At 41.1% G+C, this 18,120-nt stretch overlaps 1 protein-coding gene across 5 annotated transcripts in view; it reads right to left on the bottom strand.

Annotated features, from left to right (window-relative positions):
• The window catches only part of WDR26 (WD repeat domain 26), a 30,145-nt gene extending 12,848 nt beyond the window's left edge, over nt 1-17,297 (bottom strand). For 2 of the 5 annotated variants that reach the window (XM_082480269.1, XM_082480270.1), the window contains exons 1-7: nt 16,479-16,971; nt 14,760-14,859; nt 14,560-14,616; nt 7,814-7,950; nt 7,131-7,228; nt 6,138-6,294; nt 1,272-1,410 (exon numbers count right to left, since the gene is read on the bottom strand). In XM_082480269.1, the coding sequence (XP_082336395.1) occupies nt 1,272-1,410; nt 6,138-6,294; nt 7,131-7,228; nt 7,814-7,950; nt 14,560-14,616; nt 14,760-14,859; nt 16,479-16,834 (1,044 nt within the window). In that variant the 5' untranslated portion in view covers nt 16,835-16,971. Of the gene's footprint in view, nt 1-1,271; nt 1,411-4,377; nt 4,435-6,137; nt 6,295-7,130; nt 7,229-7,813; nt 7,951-14,559; nt 14,617-14,759; nt 14,860-15,107; nt 15,205-16,478 lie in introns of those variants that run through there. The other 3 variants (XM_082480271.1, XM_082480268.1, XM_082480272.1) reach the window with 3 other exon arrangements.
• Between the last annotated feature and the right edge of the window lie 823 nt (nt 17,298-18,120).

Genomic DNA, 18,120 nt, shown 5'->3' with positions numbered 1-18,120 from the left:
ATAATTTCTTAACTAAATAACAGAAGTCAGATTATGCTGTTATGAATCTCTTGGCCCAGAGCACACTGGCACCAGTAATAAACAAACCACAATGGTTCTACGCGTGAAAAATCCATAGCACTTGCTATTAGTTCAGGGGCTATATAACAACTATGCACACGGAACAGGGTTTTAAGGTCTCCCATCTTCTTAACAGCAAAAATGGCTCAAATTATATGGCTTCCTAACCTGTAGTGGAAGACCTGGATTAAGCTCAGCTCTCAAATCCTACCAAAAGTCAGTACGGAACTGCAAAAATATTTCATCTTCCACTTAGCATAGCAGCTTGCAGGTTAAAAATTGTAAGAATCTTATTTCTGATAGTGTTTTACAAGCATTACCAACTTCAAATATTGTGAGCCTATATTCAAGTTTATTCAGTTTTCAGTAGTTATGAAATATACGGACATACTTTCCTATCACTTCTACAAGTAAATTAAAACAGTCTTAGATTCACCACTCAATCTTTTTGTTTACAGAAGAATAGATATGGGTAGGAAAGATAAATCTTGTAGCTGTAGGATATTTCCTATAAGAGAAACAGTGCCACATATCAGTATCAAAACCTAAAACCACAATCTGTAAGAAAATGGATAGCTATACTTCCACGTGTCACTGAATTCTAACAAGTGTTTAAACCTTCATTCCAAGCCAAGGCAAATCTTACAACAGCAACTAGCATGAAGTGGTATACTGATACAACTTCAGTTTAGCACATACCATTTTATTACTCAGAAATAAAGTAATAACTGGTGAAAGACAGATGCAAGTGTACTAGTAGTAACAAGGTAACAGAAAGGGGTTAGTCACATACACAGATTATAAGTACTCCTAGTAAGATCAATTTAGAAGGAAGGCTCCTCACTGCCATGCTCCTCCCCACTCTCCTACAATGCTTCTCAAGGCCTTCCAGCTGAGAAGTTCCCCTGGAGGGCACCAGCAGGCTCTACCCTGTGGTGCTGGTTAGGGGCAGACAAAGTTCCTGCCTCAAAGCAGCCAACAATTCAAGCCCGTTACACTCAGGCATCAGGTTTTCAAACGTCCTCCCTCGCTAACTTACACTGACTGTGATCTTCAGTCCTTTACACCCTAGAGAAATACTGTAGTCGGCAGGCTACAGTACATGTTAGCCTGTCCTACAAAAAACAAAAAATCAAACCATCCCAGCAAGAGAAAGCAGAGAGGGAAGGGAAAGACAAGTCATACACATATAACACATGTTGCACACTTACTGGATCAACCTGCCATATAATAACAGTTGTGTCCTTAGATCCTGTTGCTAGTTTAGTGCCGTCATTGGAGAATTTACAGAACCACACTTCATTACAGTGCTCCGTTAGTATCTGCTGTGTATAGCATGGGAACTGTTTCCTGGGAAAAGAAAGGGATGTATTTGCAGATTAATAAAAAAGCAGTAAGAGATTTTTTTTAAATCAAGCTAGAAAAAACTAAACCAAAGACTTATTTAAATGCACAGCCAGACAGCTTGGAAGATTCCTCTATTAACAGCTGCTTCAAATAAGTACAGAATAAAGTGTCTTATCTGGTAAAAAGCTTGCACCACCAAGCAATTGTAACTAATTTTACGAACTTAGAATTCTTCTTATTCCACTCACACAATTTGTTATGCTTTCATATAACTCGGAATAAAACTGACCTCATTATGAGTGTAACAGCTTCTTACTATACACTTCTATGGTGTATAGGAAAATACTGGAGTCCAAACCTCTTTGAACGCTACATGCAATGTTTTATTTACATGTGAGATTTTTAGAAGTACCCAACTCCACTGTATGTTGCCCAATCTTTAGAAGTGATTCTTACATAAAAGTTTAGTAAAAGAATAGTCTTATTTCTTTTTCTTGAATGTGATCTTGGAATAAGTTAGGTGGTTTTGTCTTCATTTTGTGCCATTTTTCCCTTTCTTTGCAGAGTAGCACATGCAATAACTAAGCATAACTAGCACGATACCATTATGAGCTTTCAAGTTGAACTGTTTTCCCCTCACAAAATCTATGTTATTTTATAAAACATTAAGTGTTTACCAAACAAAACACTATATGATAAACTACTGAAGGAGAAAAGTCAGACGTTTCTCTAGAGCTAGTACTTAAATCTTCTAGTTACATACTGAGGAAAAGCTAACAGTCAAAATATGAAGTTAGGTAAGAACAGAATACAAGTTTTATTTTATTTACAGCTTGCCCACTGTATAAGAATTTGAGAGCTAAGCTAAAATAAATGTAGGCTTTTACAGCAGATGACTGCTTTTATAAGTAACACCGCAATTAACTATGAGTTCATTGTTCAGATGCACTAAAAGAGAGTCCCTAACCATGGACATTTTTCTCTTGAACTGCAAGGATCCTGAAGTGGTTTAGTCTTACGCTGAGGTTTTATGGCACTCAATGCAACACAAAACTCTAATGGGACACAGTAGTACTAATTTAACAATGACAGTCTCCATGAATGTACAGTTGTACTTATCCCTGGAGATAAACTGGCCTAAAAAAAACTCCAACCAACCCTACTTCCTTTAAATTTGTGTTTTAAAATACAGTTTGGTAGTAGCCAGGCTGACAAGACACCTGGAAAATTACTTCTTACCACAACCTAGAAAAAGTTCTGCTTAATACAGTGTCTATATCCTCGCAATCCATTCTCTTTTACTAGAAGATGCTTCCTTAAGGACTATTGAGCAGCGCTAAACAACCCTACATCCCTCATTTCCTGTCTCATGGTAGAGGAGGATAAACAAAACATACATATACATATGTGTATTTGGCTTCCTTGGGTATGTCTACTTAATCATTTATAGAAACACAAGCCTGTTCTGCTTTAAACTGACCAGGAGCTGTCTAGTTGCCACTAGAACACCACTGAGCCCAAGGTAAAAAACCCCACCCATGAAAGATGACTTTGTTTTCCTTGAGTTGAGGGCAGCAGGCAAGCCCTTACACAGATATGTGCACCTACAGGAGGAGCATTTCATTATTATTTAGTCATATTGTAATAAGTTAATGTTTTTCCTCAGAACAGCAATGTGCTCCAGGAGGGGAAAGAGTCTTTAACCATAACTCATACAAAGTACAAGGGGCACACTGTGTCCCAGAAGAGCCTTTTCAGCATATTTTGTTTTAAAAAATACTCTATAGAACAATAGCTCTTGTATTTTAATGCTTAAAGAAAAGTGACCAAGGTTCTGTAGACATGAAAAGCAAGCAGTATAATGCTGCAGTACACAATTTTCATAGTAAGGTGGTCTTTAGGTTCCTAAAAAGGGTAACAGGCACAGTTGATATAGCTGCTGCAGGCATGTCCCAATATTGAATTATGCTGTTCCCAACCCAGTCAGATCAGAGCGCTCTTACAAAAAGTTCTCTTAACTAATAAAACATACAATCCAGCAAGTTTGACTTCACAGATAGCAAAGCATACATTAAATAACTCCTCTGCAGAAGGAAATGGCAGCAATCTTGAAACAAGAAACCAAAACCAGTTGTCTAACAGTTTCTGGTTTTGGTAATTAGATATTATTGTAGCTCAAAGGTGTGTTTGTTTGGTTTTGGTTTTTTTTTTTTGGTTTGTTTTTTTTTTTTTTTTTTTTGAAGTGTTTCATTACAAAGTGTCTTGTTCAGCACAACACGCTTGAATCATATTGTTCACATACTGAAATAAAGCATCAAATGAAGTTATCTGTTGTATTTACAGAAATTCAAAACTCTAAATAAAACGAACCGCTACTTTTTTACTCCCTGTACATACAGTGGAAGATCTATTCCTCAACTTCCACAATGGTTCTTTTTCAAAAATGCTACATTAAGCTAGTACCTAGAAAGCAGTAGCATTCACCTCTCATTTGGGCTTCACTGTTTGTTTGTAAACTCAGACTAAAGTTTATTTACATGAAAGCAAGACAAAAGAATTTGGGGACACACACACACAAGATGGGGAGGGACACCACCCAAACAAAACCCAACTAGGCTGAAGGCTCTCAAAACAAAACACGACCACCCCCAAGAGCATCAATTCTCTATTATCAAAATCTCAGACACAGTAAGATGAAATCCTTCAACTTCACTCCCAGCAGTTTCTCCCTCTTATCTCCCACTCTTACAAAGTGATTAAGTCTTAGTTAAATATTTTACCTATTAGTGCAATTCAAGCATGCTTGATCAAAATATTGCCAGAAGTCCATAACAGATTAGTTCCAAATAAAAAAGGGAAAGTTATCATTCTATTATTTAAGTATTACAGAACTTAAATTGTCTAAGCTATTAGACTACTGTTACTTCTGTCAGTTTAATCAAAATTTGGCTTCCACTGTCTTTAACTCACCTCATTATGCCCAAGCATGGCAGCATGTACAGCGCACCACATACTGATCTCAGACCCCTGCAATAGGTAGGTACAACAGGTTGAGTTAAGGACAGAATGGAAGCCTTTATTTTGAAGTGGTTTTTATTTTGTTTTGTTTCAAATTAAAGTAGTCATGTGTATGTATGAATACATACCAAATATGAATGTTTAGGAAGTACCACATTAGGTGGAAAAAAAAAAATCCAACACACCACTTATGGCCAAACTTATGTCAACAAATAGATTCATATGGGTGACATTCAAGTCCAGATTTGCTGCATATAGTATCTTTTATATCTGGCTGTAGCTAGTCTGACTTCAGTAAATCATGTTCTTTACAGTTGGCTTGAATGCTCTTTGGGGTTTGAGTAATCACATCAAACCTCTACAGTACATCCAGTGTTATTTATGGACTTGTAGAAAGACTAAAATTAAATCTCTTTCCAGTTTGATTTTAAGACTCCTGAAGAAGGGAAGCCACAACTCTACTATCGGATCATTTCCGATAGCTCTTGAAATGGGGAACAGTCAAATGTCTGCGCAAACACATGAAACTGCTGCAACAATGTTATGTAGCAAAATTGCAAGCTAGACAATAGTCTAAAAAAAGTTATTTGAATACATGAAGTGCCAAGGATATTAATTTTAAAACCTTAAGATACCTACAGCAAAGTACTATGGAAGTCTGCATCTTTAAAAACAGATTCCAAGTAACCCAAAAATGTAAGTCAAAGCAGCTGAGTTCAGAAAGGTTCTATAAGCAAATTTATCAGTAGTTAACTTCCTCAGATGAGCTAACCTTAACATGAAAAAAAAAAATTCCCCTGTAAGCCCAAGTGTTGGCCTGTTACATGAACAAACATATAAGGGTGTCATATATTTTCTTATTTTCTGCATGTCCTAGCCCTCATTCCCTTATTACACCATGCACAGCAGTTTTCCATAAAAGCTACACTGAGTTTTAGGTCCTTGGCAGAGTTCTGCTGGATGAGGTAAAACCACTGAAGTCAGCCATTTGCTACAAACAAACATCTTCCTGCCACACTCTAGTAGAGTGTGGCATTTTGAAGATTCAGAAGCAGCATTAGTTTTGTTAAAAGTTATACGTATGTATTAGCTCTTAAGACTGTCTGGATAAGAGACATTCAATTCTTACTGCCTTAGAAATCTGAGAAAATGGTTCCTTTTACATAATTCATAGAATATGAATGATATAACAGAAACGTCTATTGCACATTTCTACTCTGTTTTAACCTTTGTGTCTAAAAGCACCTCACTGTCCACTATTAAAAGTTGAAGCTGAAAGCTGACTTTGTGAAGTATGCTTCAGTAGGCTTTCTGCATTCCAGCAAGCTTGAAGATAAGTAATGTACTAGTGATTCTCCAGTGAAAAAATACAGCAATCATGTTGATTAATAAACAGACTGGCTGTCCAGAATTATGAGAAACAAGTGGCTAAGGATTTTCATAGTAATATAATCTATTCATACCCAACTGATTAAAATTTTAAAGCTTCAGTCTGACCCCATTACCTTATATCCAGCTACCAAAGTCTCTTATACACACCTTTTTCTTCTTCCCCCACTACTTATTTAATGAGAACTGTCTTTTCCCAGTCAACTCCTGTTAAACCAACTCAGAACAGCTGTCATGTTCCTTTTAATAGTAGGTACAATTAGATTATTTTAAAAGACAAAAAGTTATTGTTCCCCATCTTAAAATTAGCAAGGGTTTCTTACCTACTACAAACATGATCTATTAGCAGCGAGACAGAATCTAGATTACTATCTAGTTTGGTATTATGGTATAGGCACCGGTCCCGTTGTAGTTCCACAGCCTGACGTAGCAGGTTCTGTAAACGCCTTGGAGGAAGCATCACTGATGGGGGTAGGTACGCTTTAAAAGAATTATTAAGAAAAAACAAAACAAAAATATATATCAAAACCAAGTTACAAGTAAGAGCATATTTTGATTTGAGTGTATTTGGAAGAGACCTTAGTAAATAAAGCTTAAAAGCTACAGGAAACGAGTGCACACAGCTTATCAAATTTACAGCTATACATCTGGAATTAAAAGCATGAACTTCTGGAAAGCAGAGCTGTATGCAAGGTATTTGTAGGTACAGTATATGTTGTCCTGGCCAACAAGCACCATTTACACAAGCTAACTTAAGCACCAGTATTTAACAAAATATTTAAAATTATAGAACAGCAGCATGACCTGTGTTCATTTAATGAACTCTCTACTAACACTATCAAAATAAAGAATACCATGGGTTTTAGAACTCTGATACATAGTATTATGCCAGCCACAAGAAAGAGAGGAAAAACCTTAATTCATACCAAAGTCCAAGACCACTATTAACCAGTACTAGTATCGGTAGTGGTTATAGGCCACTCTTAGTTTCAACCTCTTAGTATAGCTGGCATTTACAGAACACTCCCCGCTGCCTTCCTCCAAACAGCACATTTAATCACCAAGTTACACTATTACTGCATGCAGCAGAGCTAAGAAATAAGAGCTCCTATTACAAATAGTTTATCAGAGACAGCAAAAGGTTAGATACAGAAGACCAAAGTGTATAAGCACCTAAAGGCATCCCCATTAACCAAGAAATATAAAAACAACCACCAGCAAATGCAGTTGAAGTCAATTCCCTGGGATATGTCACTATGTACGACCTACTGCATTTACAGAGGTGGGAATAAATTCTAAACACTAGAACATCTTACTCTGGAGTTTGTCCAAAAGTTTAGATCTGGAAGCTGTTCCTTTCCCTTCCCACTCTGCTTTTGCACGCAAGTCTTCTGCATGGCTACACATCAGATACCTGTTCAAAGAAAGCGCACACACACCAACAGACCAAGTCTTTCTGGAATCATCCTTTTCACTTTTAAGCGTGATATATCATAACATTCTTAACTGGAAACAGATGACTTAAGCTTGAGACTGACACGAAAAAAGGCAGGGAACTATTCCATGCAAACACGCATCTTCAAGAGAAGTGTCTACAAATTGGCAATAGAAGAAGTAAACAAAACACAAACAGATTTTAGGGAAGATAGAAATGTCATATTTTCACCTAAGAACAAACCAGACTATATTCACCTACTTATTCAATTACAAGATAACAGGCTAATAATTCCCCAGATCAGATGATCATGCACGTGTATGTATTTATTTGGGTTCTAGTATTATGAAATTAAATCATAGTCAGGTTGTTTTCAAGCATCTGAAATAGAACATTGTCTACCGAGTCTTCTTTACTCACCATTTTAGCATATGTCACTACAGCTTATTAATCAACAGGATAATAGCTTTAATACAGTTTGAGTTTTTACAATGTCAGCTATCAAAAGCTAGATAATTCCTTAGAAAATTCCACCAGAAGAGCTCTCACAGTCCAAACACTTACCCACTGAGGACATGAATGCGTTCTGTATTATATTTCAGAGGCGTCAGTTCACAGCGTAGAACTTGAAGTGCCTCCAGGACCTTGCCATCCTCCAGGTATTCCAGGTACTTCTGCTGCAGCAGCAAAAACTTCATCCTCTGACATGACAGAAAGCAGCAGTCAGGGGAAAAAGGTTGACTGAAGTTTCAGAAAACGTTTGAGCCTAAACAGAACAGTAGAAACCATTCTACTATGCCCTTCAGAAATACAGCTATATGTAATGCTTTATTACTCTTTTTTTTTTTTTCTCTGGGTTTTTCAACAACAGTGCAGCAATTAAGTTATCCATGAATTTCCTTCCTGACTTATGGGCTCCAAGGATCTTCCTCTCTCATTTCTCAGATCTCCCCTTCAAGTTGTCTCATTGTCATACTCACTCCCTTTTCAGTCACCATTCTTCAAACCCTGAATTAGACAGGCTTCCCAATCTTACATTCTATCAAGAAAAGCACCTAATCACGTTCTCATACTGCTTACATAGGAGCTGACAAGGATTGTTTGTATAGCTGCACAACATAAAGCAATACCAAATTGACACTGCCTGAGGTTTTGTTTTGTAGTTCCATGTTAAGTTATTTTCCCTGAGTGTTGTATCATTTTTCAGGATTACAGGAAAAAAAAAATAAAAATCATTTCCTATATTTAGAAATCACTTCACTTCTCAGAACACTGCTATTTCATAGCGTTCCTTTCATCTTGTACAGTTCTTGGTTGTTTTCTTTTAAAACAACTAATCAAGCCTGCTATTCCAACAACAAATGTTCATGGATAAAAAAAAAATAAATCAGGCATTCATTTACTATATTCAAAAACCCAAAGTCCAAGAAATTTCTAATATCCATTTATTAGAAACACAATTTGGTTGTTTCTGGATGAAACCAACTATTATGTGTTTGCACATCTCTACTGCTAGCAATTATCAGAGAGAAGACATTTATGGTCCACAAGACTCACCAGGTTAAAGAGGAAAACAAATTCTTAAGGCATATTCACTGAGAAACAGAATGAAAATTAAGTGTAACAAATTACGTTTGCTTTTCTAATGAATACACCACCAGTTCAATCACTGTTTCCTTCGCTTTGTCAGACCTCAGACACCTCACTGTTTTCATGCTCATATTTGGTCAATGTTTACTCAGTTTCAAACACACTGCTAGCCTCCTTAAATAGAGGGATAATTGGGAAGTTTAAGATGCTCCTGTCCTATTAAAGCTTACACGAAAGTTTAAGGCTTACTGTATGTAAAATCCAAAGTTAAAACATAAAGCAGATTTAGGTTCCAGAGATGTTCATTTCTTCAAAAGAATAGTTTCTACATACAGTGCTACTAACTTACCACAGAGCTTTGTGAAGCATAAAACATTACATAGTAAAAGGTGTTTTACGTTCAAACGTGTCTGTAGTACTCTGTTGTCCTGTACATGACAAGCAGACCCATATTACATTCCCTATCCGGTTCCTTAGTTTATTTGGATTTGGAATTGTTAGAGCATCACTGTACTGTTTTTCCAGGTGAGACAACATTCTTTGGTGCTCTGACATGTAAAAAGTCAAAAAAAAAAAAAATTATATCCCAACTATTTACAGCCTCAGTGGTTGGTTCTATGTAGTAAGCCAGCAGACCTCACACTGTTGGCTTATATACTAGCAGCAGAAGGGGCAAGAGCTTCCTCTCCCAGCTGTGAGCGCATGCATAAGGATGCATGGAGGTGCTCCGCAGTCCCGTACCATATTTCACTCCTTGGTCACCTCATACTGATGATCACCATCAGATAAAAAAATAGTCTGATACTTCCAGTTTGTAATAAAACCCCCAAATCCCTCCAAGTCTTCCTTCTTCATTCACTGCATATAATATTCAGTAATATTCAGTACAATTATATCATCTTTCCCTTAATGCGATAACAGTATCTGTATCTAATTACGCCCTACTTTTAGGACTTGGCATGTTAATTTCATTTCTTTAGGGAGAAAAGTAAAAAAAGCAGAAAACCCTAAAAAACAGTTTTTGCAACACCTGTCCTAAAAATTCCATGGAAGCATTACAGGAACATTACCATGCAGAATGCTGTTGCCAAGTTATTCAAATAGGTGTAACTTCAGAAAGTATAATTTAAAAAAAAAAAGTCAGTGTCATGTGTGACTTTGGCATATTAGGAATATAAAAGCCTCTAGAACAACACAGTACTGTACACTTCATGCAGGATCTACTGTGAACACAATGGAGAATTAGTATAAAAGATAAGCAGTTTTAAATTGCAACTTATCTATAGCAAAAGACAGGAACTAGGGTAAAGTGTTGATAGGGAAATTAAATTGATTTTCTAAGCTATTTTGATAACTACTCCAAAACTTGCCCTACAGCATACTCAAACAATGGCATGAATACAAGCTCCTTCAGGCAAAAGTCACACTCCAGTGACATCATATTTCAAGTCATTTTTTATATCAGGACACTCACTCTCTCCTGCCGCTTATTTTTGTGTGACTATAAACTTCGCTGACAAACAGATTTCACTGAACAACTGAATTTTGTCTTCATTTTCTCTCAACTACTTATATACCCTACTTATAGTACCGCTAATTACTTCCAATACCACCTTCTTAGGACAGATAAGACCATTCTGGGTATATCATCTCTTCTATTCTAGAGCCCCAACAGCCTCTGCTAGAAGGAAACAGAACTATTTATAATATTGGCAACTAAAGTAAAATCACAAACCCCACCATTTAAGTAGAACAGAACAAGTATAAAACTCATCTGACACAATGCCCCCACAAGAACAGCTTACTCATTCTCCATATTCTTTATCTGCCTTTCAAAGACAGGAAATAAAAGTTATCATAATCCATATTATACCACATACAATGTAATAGAAGTGCCTGGGATTTGTTCTTGTCATCTCAGTGTTTGCAATGGAAATTCAACATCATTACACTCTACTGTTGAACAACTTAAATCCAGACACCACCGTCGCTTAACTTACATCCAAGCTTCTTCACCCTGCAGGACACATGGAAGAGCCCTATACAACTGTTTCAGCAATGCAGTCTGGCTGATTTTGTTCAGTTATTACTATCTCATCCTGTCTTTCAACTCTATAGAGAGGATGAGGATAAAAGTGCATTACTTTGTTGTTGCTAGAAGCTATTACGTATGTTTAAGTTGAACCTCTGATCACCCTGGGGCAAAACTAAGACAGAGTTAATAGATTTACAGGGGTGGGGTTTGTTTGTTTTAACGTATGTACTATTAGCACTTTGCTTTCTTCAAAATTACGGCCTTTGATTATTAACATGAATGTTTAGTACTTTACTCCTTCATTGTCCTAATTGTTAGTAGGAAAGCCCCTTGCAGATTCTTAAATTCTAGGAAGTTTTGCATGCACCATGATTCACCATCACTAAGTAAACGAAGGTGAAAGCCTCAGCAACACAACTGCGAAAATAATAGGACAAGCATCCTACCACAGTCAAGAAATTGGGCCATTTTGATCTCTGGTTATAGTACCAAATCTTTAGAAGTCTGAAGACTAGAATGCATAATAAAATCTAATTTTAGGATTAGATTTTGGTGCTATTTTTGACCCGGACAAGCTCCACAACAGTTTTATTACTGTACTAAGAGTTCAAAACAAGTAAGTAAACACTGCTGAAACAACACTTCTTTGAAATGAAGGTAACTAAAAGACATGCTAAAATTACCACCTGATGTCTCAAGACAAACTCACCACAGTAGCTATCTGCATATAGCCTGCAGAACTAAGACCCCAATTCTCATCACTTTGTAGTCTTTATTACTTTGATAGTCTTGTAAAACACTGATAAAAGCACTTAAAAACCACCCAAAACTTAAATGTTAGACTTGATACGTAAAGGGCGGGAAATACTTTGGCCTGTAGAATTTAACAGGACTTCAACCATACCAAATCCTGTCACTTAAAGAGTAATTCTAATAGGGAACCACCCTTAATGCTGGTAGCAAGAAGGACACAACACAGCCAGGTGGAGCACTTTGCTCCAATGACAAGATATAAATCACTTGTTCTGTTGTATTGCCTGCTGCAGGCTGTATACCTCCAGAACTGAGGAAGAGCCCCATTTAAGTAAATGAAAATAAGAAGTAAAAAGGACAGCTTGGAAGTATATTCTAGATGACTATAGAGGAATAATCTCTAGATTTCTTCCTAGGTTCAATCACAGTTACCCAAGATAGATGCCATAATATGCCTGAGTAGCCCTAAAGTAAGCAAAACCTTGGGCTGGCTTGAAGCTGATATTTTCTAAGTCTTACTTAAGGAAAAATAACATGCTTGAATCAACTATAAAGTTTTCCTACAGTTTGTCTCAAGACAGCTGTACCTTACACACTGGAAAAGTAAACATGACTAATCACACACTATATAGCACTCAGTTGTGTTGACACAAATAGAAATAGCAGACTGTCCTGTCCCCCCCGCAACATAGCAACACACAGCAAAGGCTTACAAATTGAGATCAGCCATTTCATGTTGTGGAGCTTGTCACCTGAAGAACTTACAGCACTTTGCAGAAATAAGGAAATTAAAACAGGAGTAGAACTTTCAAAATACATACGTATCCCCTTCACAGACCAGACATTTGAAAAGCAGCTATATATCCTGGTTATTTTGTCCAGGTCATTAACTAAAAGAAAAAACAAAACAAAACCAAACACAAACCGAAAATAAACCGCCACACACACCCTACTTTGTTAAATACTCTGTGTCATCTAAACTTTTAGGTACCCATTCTTCTTGTGCGCGCACATTTTTGAAACATCTAGTCATACAGTATGAGTCACAAGTCAGGAAACCCAAAATCTAATTTTCTGTTTTTAAAGAGTTACCTGCAGCGGTATCTTGTTTGGACTTTCCCTAATCAAGACATTTATCATCTTCATTAGCTCTGACTTTGTTGCAGTCGGGATTACCTACAGAGCATAAAACATTCTTCCTTACCTGTGATGATCTTTCACTAGTTTTCCAGTTGCTGACTATACTAATACTAACCCATAATCTCAACCATGTACAAAAGAGATGGGCGGGGTGGGAAGTGGAGACAGTGCGCAGGCAACAGAGTGTGCACGAGCTCAACTTATCCTTGCAAGTCAGTATTGTCTTACCAACACAGACATGGAAGAGATTTAATACTGTTATCTGTTTTAAATTATATGAAGTTTATATAAAGGAGAACAACTTTAAAAAGAAAACAGTTAATATTTGGTTTAGGTAGAGTTTAGTCTAAACCAAGTATTTCTATTGCACTAAGTTTTACTCAAGCAGTTAGACATCAACATTACAGAAGAGCGTGCTGTCGTCCCTCCGAAACAACAGAAAGAAAATGTCCCCTTTTTCCTCAAATTAAGTTCTCTAAAAAGTACAATGCTGATACTCAGTTAAACCTCTTGACTCCCAGACATGTAAAACACTCTAATACCACAGAGAAACTTGATAAGTTCAGAAGTCCGAAACATGAGAAAAATCTGCTTCAAAGGATCACTCATATTCACATACAGTGGTTTTACAGTTCCAGTCTCCACAAACTATTGAAAGCTGCATGCAATATTCTAAACTATTTGAACAGCAAATCTTATGTATATCAAATCTTTGAGAAAAGAGAAAGTGAACTATTCGTCTAATTAAGAGGTGCTAAGCTTTGACAAAATTAATAGAACAGAATGTAAACTTCTCTCAAGTACCCTCCGATGTTTTGTTAAACATCTGTTTTTCCCACTTCACTTCCTGTTCTCTCTTTCTGTCCCTCCCCCAGACAGGAAGTTGTCTTGACAACAAATGAATCAGCTAGAAGTGGAGCTAAGCAGCCATCAGCTGATTCTTCATTGTTGACAGTCACAGATACTTCAAAAAGCCCTGCTACTGTTTTCTTCCGAAGTGACTGTAGTTGTTCTAACTTCATTTCATTAAAATCAACATTTAAACAAAACAGAACAAGCCGTTTGAAAAGCTAAGTAATGATTTTTCTATCTAGAGACAGAAAAGTCAAACCAAGAAACACTTTCCTCAGAGTAACTGAAATCATAACAACACATATTGTAATTGTCAAGTCATGGGACTTACAAACCTCTATTTCTAGGTTCATCTTTTAAAAAAAGCCACCCAAAGAGAAAAAGCTCTAAATAAAATCCCAAACAGCAATACAAATACTCTCTTTAGAAGCCATCTGGAAAAGCAACAGTATTGTTCATGGTCTATAGCAGCCTCTATATTCTTGTAACGTGCTATTACAATGCTAACTCCACATTAGTATTACAGCATTTTGTTTCTAAACTTCTCTTCCCTCAAGAACACCTAACTCCCATAAACACCACAGAGATTGTGAGAAGTATTTCAAGTTTGAAATTAATATTCAACACAGGCAGTTTCTACAGAAACTGACCTATTTTAGGACTCTTACAGGATTTATCCTTTATCAGTTAAGTATGTTTATTAAAGTTTAAACATTCAGTACACCAAATATTAGCCTCTTTTGGATTTCCTATCTCACATTCTAAAAAAGAATAAGAGAGTTCAGATTAGTATGACGTTTGTGATAGCATGCAAGCCACTTAAAGTAAACAAAAAAAAAAGAAAACAAGAACTATGGACAACCAACTCCATAGTGAAAGATTACACCACTACAATTAGTCCAACTATACAGCTCTGAAAGAGTTCAAGTGTGCCTCTTACCACAATTGCATGCGGAGAATGCACTAAGGCCTTAAGTTCATTCAGGTCGTTCTCAGCCTGCAGAAGTCGGCATAAGAAAACAGAAAACAACAAAAAAAAAAACAAACAAAAAAGTATATAAGGAGGGTGGATTTCGAATTCTCTCACAGATACTATAAATTTAAACAGTGGTTAATACAGTCCTATAAGCCCTACGTTACCTTATCCCATTCTCCTTCCATGACATGATTGCGGAATTTGGTAGCAGAAGGATGTTCTAAACGACATCCTGACTCTTGCATGAGAAGATCAACAGTCTGGCTGCAGGAGAGATACAGTGTAAAAAAACCCGACCAGTTTTACCCTCACAAATATACCGCCTGCTATGATAACAGTTAACCGTATTTAAAAGTAACTTTAATAAAATAAGAATACTGTGACCAGATTCAGATGCTTGTCCAAAAAGACTATCTCAGTCGCCCGAGACATGTAAACAGCTACCTATAGCTAAAGCAAAGTGTCAATGATCTTGAAAGCTTTGCTGAAGTACCATAAAGTCTGTGACTTACCAGCCACCAAAACAGCCATCCCTGCACAGAAGACAGACTTCATGAAGGAAGATACAGACTAGAAAGCTGTTAGCTTCTGGCTATTATCCCCTGCCCCCTCCCTCTCCCCCCCAAAACACCACACAGGGCTACCACATCTGCAACAGGCCTAACTTTTTCTTCTTCATCAGGTATTAAACGACTGGCTCCTTAAAATAAAATAAACAAAGTCATGAACCTGTAGCCCTCCCCCTTTTACACTAAAAATAGCTTATTTACTGTGGTGTCATCTATGAACAGTCACGAGTTGTCTGCTGCTGTAAACTTGCCTCTTGTGTCAGAGGCAATTTATTTTATGTAGTAAGTTCTTTCTAATTGACCCATTCCACAGTGTTTTGAAGACTTCCTTTGTGGTAGCTACGTGAGGACTTTGCAGGAGTTCTCTAGCCTCCTTCCAAAATCATGACATGTTGGCTTTGGCTTCACTCACAAAGTGAGCGTTATGATTAAATTCTTAGACTTCCCCAACTCCGCTGGGAAATTATTTTTCCTACTCTGATTTTGAGAAAGAGCCAACATGCTTGTTTCTAGTCGACAGATAAGATTATTATCAAAAACACGTGTCCAGCACAAATCTGCAGAGGCCTTCACCATTTACAGGGACGAAGGTTTTCAGAGAGAAACCAAACAGCCTATTTAAGTGGCAGTTCAGTTTGCGCTCGCTTCCTCCCAGCTGACGAGCCAAATCTTGGAGCTCATCTGCAAAAAGCCGTCCCCCCACGCCCAGCTGCGGGCTCCATTATGTTTACCAGATAACTTCTCCCCCACTAACACATTTGTATTGATCTGCCCTTATCGGTGTGCAACTCGACTTCCATATTGCCATCCCTAGCAGAGGAAGCTCCCTCCCGGCCTGTCCCTTCACAGGCCGCCCACCTCGTACACACCGAGCTGACCGGCACAGGCTGAGAAAACACATCTGCGGCTCATTTTTTATTTTTTCTTTTTTAAATTTATGCCAGCGGGCCTGCCCCACTGCTCTGCCTCGCACCCGGGCACTGGTCTCTCCTCGCTGGGGGACTACCAAGCAGCGACAGGGCAGTTTTTGCCACCATCTCCCCATCCCCCCACCCCCCCCGGAGGTCCCTTCCTCTCCCTGCGCCTCAGCTCCCCGCTTCGGGCTGCCCACCCTCCACGGGGACCGCCAGACTCCTGCGACCCCGCCGCCCCCTCGGACGGCGGGGCGCCTGTGTGTGCGGGTCGTCCCCCGGCCCCACGGCGGCCCTTCGGTCAGGGCGCCCCGGCCGGCTCGGGGATGGAAGGAGCCACCCCCCGCCCCCCCCCTCCTCGCCCACCGCGGCCTCCCCCGCCTCCGCGGCCGCGGCCACTTACTTGAGGCCCAGGCCGTGGAGGTGCTGCCCGATCAGCCGGATCACGTCCTCGTCGGACTGCGAGAGCCGCTTCTTCTTCTTCAGGGCGCTGCCGCCGCCGCCCCCCAGCTCCGCGGCGGCCGGGCCGGGGCCCCCGGCGGCGGGCACCCCGTTGTTGACGCTGAGGCCGCCGGGGCTGCCGCCGCCGCTGTTGGCCGAGGGCAGCAGCCCGTTGGCGTGGGCCAGCTGGTCGCTGGCGGCCGTGCCCGCCGAGGCCTCGCCGTTCTGGGCGCCCAGGCAGCCCAGCTCCGGGCCCGCCGGCCCCTGCGGCGGCTGCTGCTGCTGCTGCTGGCCCCCTCCTGCCCCGTTGGCCTGCATGGCGCTGCCGACGCCGCTGCTGCTGCTGCCTCTGAGCGGGGCGGCGGCGGGGGCGAGCCCGGCGGGGAGCGAGGGGGACTGGGACGAGGTGAGGCCTGCTCTGCCCGCGGAAGCCCCGGGCTCTCCTGCTCCCTCCACCGCCGCCGCCGGGGAGGCCCGGGCTTTCTTCCGCGGGGGCGGGGAGGCTCCGCCGGTGTCCGAGTCGGAGGAGGAGGAAGCGGAGGCCAGAGTTTCCTCGCCGAGAGCGGCCGTGGTGGGAAGCCGGGGGGGCGAGGAGGGGGAGGCGGGGGGGGCGGCGGGGGTGAGGGGAGGCGGAGCGGGGCCCTGTGCCCCCCGGGGGTCCCGGAGGCAGCGCCGCCGCCCGCTCGGGGCTCCCTCTGGCGATGGCGGCCGCCGCTGCCCTGAGCCCCCGCCCGGCAGCCCCAGGCGCCCGGCCCGCTCCGCTCGCTGCCCGCTGGGTTTGTCTCCTCTCAGCCCAGCTGCAGCCTAATGGAGTCCGGGCCGGGACGTCACAGGAAATTCCTATACTGCCCCCTACACACACTTCCGCCGCCCGGGGCTGGGGGTGGGGTATGGGCCCTATAGGTGCCGGGGGGCGGTGGCGGGGCAGGCCCCGGCGGCGACCCCGGAGCGTCCCGGGCCGCCGCCGGTCGCCCCGCGGCGTGCCCGCCCGGCCTCCGGGGCCGGGGTCCGCCGACGCCTGTGGGGCCCATAGGCGTCCCGCCCGGGGGGATCCCGGGGGTCCTGTGCGTGTGCCCGCGGCCTGACAGTCCCGAGGCGAGAGCTCCATGGCGGAGACGTGCGAAGGTGTGTGTGGTGGGCACACACCGTGTGCGGTGAGCGCCCACCGCCCCGACACGTCTCGGTGGGACCAGCCGTCGCCGTAACGTGGCGGAGGTGACCGGGTGGAGGAGGGTTACAGTAATTTCCTGAAGCAGTCTGTTGGTTGTTGTGGTTTTTTCTTTTGGTTTGTTTGTTTTTTGTTTTTTGTTTTTTTTTTTAAATGCAGGAATGCTCAATGGAGTCGCATCCTGGCGTGGCCCAGGTTGGTTGCTGGAAGGGTTCAGACCCGCTGCTGGTCGTGTCTTTTGTAGTCGCTGCATGCATTGGCACAGAAGTGGGGGGAAAATGGTGTTTTTGTTGTAGATCTTGCAGGAATGTTGAGAGTTGGGGCACATTTGTCAGGACAGGGTGTCAGAAGACAACTGGGCATTTTGGGGGTCTCAGTCTCTGCTCTGAGGTGTCTCCCTCCCATCCCCTCGTGTGCAATGCATGGGAAACTCAAA

The sequence above is a fragment of the Vanellus vanellus genome (assembly GCF_965231255.1).
Source record: "Vanellus vanellus genome assembly, chromosome: 3".
In the NCBI taxonomy this organism is placed as follows: Eukaryota; Metazoa; Chordata; class Aves; order Charadriiformes; family Charadriidae; genus Vanellus; species Vanellus vanellus.
The sequence above is the reverse complement of the archived record's forward strand: the minus strand, read 5'-3'. Positions and strand labels throughout refer to the sequence as shown.